Here is a 7,018-nt window from a genome sequence, read left to right on the forward strand (position 1 = left end):
CGGGCTGCGGGCGCTGGGGCGGGGGGCTGCTGGTGCGCGTGGGCCCCGGGGCTGCCTCCAGCCTGGGCTTGAGGGGGCGTGGGGTTAAGGCCGCCAAGGACGTGGCCGCGCCGCTGCCTTCCTCTGCCCTGCGGGGCTGGGGGAGACGCCAGCTTGTGTGAAGTGCAGAGGCGCTAACCCGAGCGCGTCTGCAGAGATCCACAGAGGCGGCGGGGCGCAGGGCCCTAGGCTGCCTTGCGCGGCTGCAGCAGGTGCGAGGGGCTCCCTGCGCCCGGGCCGCGCTCCCTACTGGTGCTTGCTGGTTAAAGCCACCAAAGCGCCCTGAGCCAACTGGTAAAGATAGAAAAGAGGGAGGCCAGTAGGGCTGCCAGCCCTCCCAGATTACCCAGGAGTCTCCTGGAATCAGCATCAGTCTCCCGGTGACTACTGAAAGCAATCCAGGAGACTTCAATAGGACATCATGTTGGAAAAAGAAATCTCCCAGAATAGCTTCAGTCAGAATTGGCAGCCCTAGGGGTAAGTCTCCTGTCCCTGTCCCTTCCTTACATAGTCTGCCGCTCTCAATCTTTCCCACCTCCTCCTCCTCCAGGTAGGACTCCAGCATGAACTCACTTACAGCTATTGCCTTAAAGTCCCCTGGGGCTGTGCTCATTGTGCCAGGGCTGAGTGAGCATGGTTTTCCATTGCTGCCCCAGTAGCACACTCCAAATGACAACTGTCTCAGCAAATGTCTGATTGTGCCTAGTTCTCTGTAGAGTGAAAAGCTGGTGACTGGGGTTTTGGGGAAGAGAATTACTTCTACTACTCCTGCATGCCAGCCCTTCCCGCAGCTTAGCAGCTAACTCACCTGGTGGGGGACACTAGCAAAGTATCTAGAGAGGAGAGAAATCACGGGGCTGTCCCTTCTAGGGCAATGGGGAGAAGGCACAGCTAAAGGTGGGAAGTGGGAGGGGTTCCTTGCTCTGGTGAGAAGAGTTGAGGTGCTCTTCAAGGGGTACTTTGGCACTGGCTGACCTTCTACTGGGTCCCAACAGTAACACAGATTTCATGTCCACATCTTTTCCTTCTAGAGGTTCCGGTTCTGTGGAGACTTGGACTGTCCCGACTGGGTCCTAGCAGAGATCAGCACCTTGTCTAAAATTGTTAAGTGGAAAAGGCATTTTCTTTTTAATATTTATTTCTGTGGTTCTTCCAGTTCTCACGCTATGCCTGTTGCCCACCAATCAAAGCATATTTTTACTCTTAAAAAAATGCGGGGGGGATAGAAAGTCATGTACCGTGAACCAGTAGGTTGCACGTACAGTGGTGGGGAAGTGCTATACCTACAGTGGTAGGGAAGCCATGGGGACACTGACTTGATGGGTCTTAGCACTGGGTATCTGGGCAAGGAAGCTGTGATCCCTCCCAGTCACAAGAGCAAACAGCCCAGGCTGTGTCCTATGGCCAGAGTGGCTTTCCACAGGTCAGAGACAGGAGGCTTTTGAACAGGTTTTGTCTGAGGGCTGGAGAGAGAAATTGATGCCACACAAGAGCTGCCTAGGACTGTTTTAGACTGATTGTTGCCTATAGAAATCCAGGGCACTTCATGTTTTAGATTGCAAAAGGGGCAGTGGGGCACAACATTGTTAAATGGGTTCCTGATGTGGCTGTATGTATGTGCATGCACATGTGTACTCATACACTTGGGGGGGGGGGTGCTTATATGCTCCTGCCAAGAGAGGCCTGAGGAGTAAAGTTCTCTTCTGTTGTTCTCTGTTCAAGTCCTCAGTGAAGCTGAAGCTGATCTGTGCCCAGGTGCTGAAGGACCTGCTGGGAGAGGGGATTGATGTAAGCGAATAACTTTCTTTCCAGTTGCTTTTAGAGTTCTAGATCTCCTCTCAGCCTAGCCCAGTCCCCAGCAAGAGGGAGTGTAGGGTAGATACAGCAGCCATCCCTAGGGTAGGCAGCCAGGTCTTGTGGGGAGGGTGTTAGAGGACCAAGAGCTCTGCCACCAACTAGCTGAGTGACCTCAAGCAAGTCATTTAAAACCTTTACCCCCTGTGTCCCTAACTGAGAAATAAGGCTAATGCCTTCCCCACCCAGCAGTGAGTAGGGCTGGATAACGGCCAAGTACTGCAATGCTAGAGCAAGGTTTATTATCTACTACCCTAAGGGCATGTTATGTCCTGGGTTTTTTTTCCATGTCCTCACTAGAGGAGTGGTGTGTAGCTGCTAGCATGGGTTCCCTTGAGATCCCCCAGCAAGAATCCTGGCTGCTGGCACAGAAGGGAGCTGCCCACTGATCCTGAGTCTGCACGGGGGAGGTGTGCAGTCAGACATGTGCCTGGTGCCCTGTGGGATTGATGAATCCTACCAGTTACATGCACCATGAGTCTGTTGATTTTGTAGCGAGTTGCAGCAGGAGCTGAGGAGACTGGAAGTTCTAGTCCCAGGACGTTTTTTTGACTTCCTGTATGGCCTGGGGCTAGGTAGAAGAAATCTAGTAGCTGCTTGTATTTTGGGGGCTGACTTGAGATCTCCTAGCCCTGTGTTTGCATGTGCACACCTGACTCTCAGTACTCTCAAAATCAAAGGACTGTTGTGACAGCATTGGCCTTAATGTGGGACTGCCTGCCTCATTTCACTTGGAGGGTGTTTAGGATTTGCTCAGTTAATGCCCAGAGGTTGTTATAAACACTGTGGGTAGCAGGGTTTCCTGGGGACTGCTGAAGCTGAGTATTGCTTTTCTTTTGCAGTATGAAAAGATCTTAAAGCTGACGTCAGATGCCAAATTTGGTGAGTGGCTCCCACCCCCTTTCCCAGAGCTGTTGTGGATCTGTGGCATAGCCTTCTGCAGCATTGTTCTTAAACTGGGGTGGATTGGGTTTTTCCTGTTGGGGTTGTTCCTTTGTGCTTACAGCAAAGAGGGTTCTGCAGCTTGCCTGGGTGCAAACCTCGGCTTTGGCTGCCTCTGAGCGGCCCCCTTGTTCATCGTGGAATGAACCTAGAAAATTTAGAGCTAGAAAAGACCCTCAGCAGGTTTTCTAGTTCAGCCTCCTGCTTAAGGCAGAATCGCCTGTCTGTAAACTAAAATGCACCACAGGCACCACATTTCTCCTCTGGCTTTTAGGAGCCCCCAGGGTTTGTCAGGTGCATTTTCCTGAAGTGGTGCTGTCAGGATCATGGAGAGGTGCACTGAAGGCCTGGGGCAGAGGCATTAGAAACAAACTGTGCAGTCTTCTCCCTTGAGAGCAAGCCCAGGGTGTCTAGGATCTCCTCGGTGCCCTTGTTTTTCTCCTGGGTGAAAGATGCTGTCAATCATCAGTCTGATGAAGTGCTGCTTCTAACTCCCAAGACAGTCCTGGCTGTGGGGTTATGTAGGTCATTCCTTGTATAAAAAGGAATTGGCCTGTGCCTGCTTGTGATTATCACAGGAGCAATCAACTTGTCAGGCCCTGTCCACACACCTGAGGATCTGTTATTCCAGTCTGGAGGACCTGGCAAAATTACTGGGGTAGTTTAGAGGAAAGGGGTATGGGAGAATGAATACAAAATGTCTAGTTGGGGTTACATTAGGTATCTGCCTCTGTCTGGTTTTCAGTCCCTTGGGTACTGTATGTTTACAGTCTCATCTCTTTTTTTTTTTTTTTAACCTGTTTTTACTGTTGGCTTGTATTACATCCTTAGTGGTTATGGGTTCATGTGCTAATTATGGACAAGGTGCCCAGTGCATTTTGCTTGTGTGTCTTTTCACCTTTGGCTCAGATGTCTGTTCATATATCCTCTCTAGTCTGGTGTAAATGAAATAGCCATGTCCGTGGATGTTGAATGATGCACTGGTGAGGCAGATCTTTGCTAACATCTGAGAGCTGCTTCCCAGAATGGAAGAGCTCACAGTGTAAACAGTCCCTAAGACAGCTCCTTGTCCCTTCAGAGTCTGGGGATGTGAAGGCCACAATCGCAGTGCTCAGCTTCATCCTCTCCAGTGCAGCCAAGCACAACGTAGACAACGAGTCTTTGTCCAGCGAGCTGCAGCAGCTGGGGCTGCCCAAAGGTAGGGGAGTCATATCTTGGGCGCGGTGGCTTGGAGATCAGTAGCAGAACCTCTACTGCCTGATGCAATATTAAGTAGAGGAGGCTGGGAAGTTCAGCTGGATGTGTTCCCCCTGTGCAACCTACCCCCACACCTGCTGGATAACCATGTCCCTCCATTGCGTGTTGTGTCCCATGTGCTGCTGGAGCAGCCAGTCCATTCCCCTCTGGGATGACTGCAGTTGGAGGAGGTGTCCCCCAACAAGGAGAAGATGGGGTTAGCTGCGTCAACCAGTGTGAGGAGGCCTTGCAATAGTAACTGGGCCACCTTCTGATTAATATGTTCCTTATCAACATCTGCTGCTCTGTTATGGGCATCCTGCTGGATTCCCTCTGCTAAGCAGAGTAGCTGGGGCTGGGCTATGTGGGGGCTGAGCTGGTCTTCAGCAGGCGTCTGTCTGCTCGATTTCCCCAACCCCCAACTCCTCCTTGCCTTGTAGAACATGCTACGGGATTGTGCCGTTCCTATGAGGAGAAACAGAGTGCCCTGCAGGACAGCCTCCGCACACGCAGCCTGAGATGTGAGTGTGCCTGCTTTTGGCCAAGAGTGATGGGGCTGGTGCACTTGGTCAGGAGGGAGATACATTGACATCCTGTGCCCCTTTGAGTCTTTTGGTGAAACCCCAAGAGGAATTGCTCCAGCCTCTGGAACTCCCTGGGGAGGGTCTGCTCCTTTGCACTCCCTGAGGGAGGGTCAGTTTATTAAGGGCTGGAGCACGTGCTCCCTGATACTGGTAGCTGGGATTTCAGCAACAGAAGTGTTGGACCAGAGACCCCTGATGTTGCCTCCTCATTATGGGCTGAGACCTCATCAGCCCCATGTTGGTCCAGTTAACTTTTATAGGATGAGATCACAGAGTGCAGCAGGAAATGGAGTCGGTGATCCACTTAGGGGCATCTTCTTCTTAGTCAGCATGGAGGGTGTTGGAAGTGCTGTGTGTTCTCTCTCTTTGCCACAATGAGATTAGAGCTGGCGTCCTAAATGCTTGGACCCACGGGAAGCTTTGCAGCAAGGTAGAAAGTAGGAGCAAGCAGCTTGCTAGCTGCATTACATCCATCTGACTTATTGGACAGCTACCTTCTGCTGGCCTCAGTTCCCCTGATACTGCTGCTGGATGCTGCCATCTTTTTTTCCCAAATCCAGTGGTCTTGCTGTTTGCTGCCAAGACCATAGCTGTGTTCCACACTAGAGGAGGCTGCATTTTCTAGGGTGGAAGAATCCCCCTGACAACTTTTGACAGGCTTTGCTAGGCAGAGAATTGCCAGAGCAGCCTGTGGAACTGCTTGCCTCTGTTCTCAGTGAATCAGCTGGACTCTGTGTCCTGGAGGGTGGATTACACGCTCAGCTCCAGCGAACTCCAGGAAGTCAACGAGCCACTCGTGCACCTGAAATTCAACATACGAGACCGGGACAGAGGAGTGACGGAGCCCATTGCCATGGCGGTGTCAGCAGAGAAGTTCCAAGTCCTGCTGGCAGGTGAGTAGGTGGCTGAGGCAGTAGAGAAGCGCTTCCTTGCTGCATGGCATATTCCTTCCTGCTCTGTGATAGTAGCTGGGGCAGACATTTGGTGAGTTATTCCCTTGCTTTGAGAAGTCCCTCCAGATTCCCCTGCTGAGACCTGGGTGCTTGGACACCCCACTGCTATCACCTCTTTGCTTTTCTGCTTTCAGAGCTGAAGCAGGCCCAAGCCCTGATGAAGACTCTCCATGGATGACCTGGGAGAATGAGTGAGCATGGAAGAACCCAGCTGATCCTGAAGCAGCTTGTAAAGCCTCTTGTGATGACGACTGACCCGAGAGAACCCCCTGCATCTCCTCAGCCAGATTGCATGAGCGGAAATGGGTGGGGGCACAGGGAGGGTCCTGGATTCTCTTCCTCCTTTAGCAGGCTTTTGAAATGGGAAATTGTTGCTCTCAATGCTGATTACATTCTTCATGGCCCTCCATTTTGCCCACAAGGCCAAGCTCTCTTCCTACGGCAGCTCCTCATGTACTTCCACCAGCCATACTCCACATCCTTAACAGAGATCAGTTGCTTCCATAGTGGCTAATGTGGTGTCCACCTTGAGGCCAGCTTCAGGTTATGGTAACACCAGTGAGTTGCCACTGCAGTCCTACCACTCTGTGAAGGGGCAGCCTTGCAGTACCCACACTATGCTTGTGCCTGCTGGCTGGAGACTGGGTTCAGAGCTTAAAAGCTCTGAAATCCCAGGCTTGGACCTTCATGGTGGTTCTCTTCCTGAAGAGCTGCGAGGGAAGGCTTTTTGTGCACTTGTCTGAACTAACTCAGTACTCCAGGTCAAGGACAAGGGCTGCTACTGTCTCCTTTGAGGCATGTGAGGTAACACTGGCTAAGCCAGTTCCCTGTCCCCTGAAGTCTGTGTGACCATCTGGGATTCCTGAGGGCGATGTGAGAGGCAGGGGCTGTACAAACCCCCCTCATACCCTGCAGCTGTTGGCTCATCACTACTGCCTCTCCAGTCCATTCTTGCTTCCCCTTCTCTCTCTGATGACAAACAGTTCATCTCTACCCTTTCTGCCTCCCTTCAAAGCTCTCTCATCTTTCCATTCTCTACCATGCCCTTCACTTTGCCAAGGAAGCTGAAGGTACTGGGTAAAGGATCAGGAAGCATGTGCAGCCCTGGGTGACCTCTTACCAGAGCCAGTTCTTTACATCATACTCCCTTGTTTTGCAATAAAATCGTGATGGGCTGGGCCTTGGCAGAGGGCCAGCATTTTGCACTGCTGTCTTGGTGCCCTTCTGCTCCGTCTGAACACTGCTCAGGAAGAAGACACCTACTGAAATACAGCCCCGGAGGGAGCGGTGGGGCTCCTGTAGCACCAGCTCCCTTCAGGTGGGCACCAGCTGCATGAATTACTCCCACCCTGCAGCGCCGCCAGCTCACCTCCTTGCCCGGCCCTGCCTGGCCGGAGAGCCGGGGCTGGC

General features: G+C 52.2%; 1 protein-coding gene across 1 annotated transcript in view; it reads left to right on the plus strand.

Annotated features, from left to right (window-relative positions):
* The window catches only part of COMMD4 (COMM domain containing 4), a 7,349-nt gene extending 538 nt beyond the window's left edge, over positions 1-6,811 (plus strand). The window contains exons 2-9 of the mRNA XM_019533152.1: positions 195-251; positions 1,071-1,142; positions 1,762-1,827; positions 2,736-2,775; positions 3,914-4,033; positions 4,512-4,592; positions 5,372-5,548; positions 5,743-6,811. Coding sequence (XP_019388697.1) covers positions 195-251; positions 1,071-1,142; positions 1,762-1,827; positions 2,736-2,775; positions 3,914-4,033; positions 4,512-4,592; positions 5,372-5,548; positions 5,743-5,786 — 657 coding nt within the window. The 3' untranslated portion in view covers positions 5,787-6,811. The remainder of the gene's footprint in view (positions 1-194; positions 252-1,070; positions 1,143-1,761; positions 1,828-2,735; positions 2,776-3,913; positions 4,034-4,511; positions 4,593-5,371; positions 5,549-5,742) is intronic.
* Positions 6,812-7,018: the final 207 nt, after the last annotated feature.

Source organism: Crocodylus porosus, unplaced genomic scaffold (assembly GCF_001723895.1).
Source record: "Crocodylus porosus isolate Cpor-Errol unplaced genomic scaffold, CroPor_comp1, whole genome shotgun sequence".
Lineage (NCBI taxonomy): Eukaryota > Metazoa > Chordata > Crocodylia > Crocodylidae > Crocodylus > Crocodylus porosus.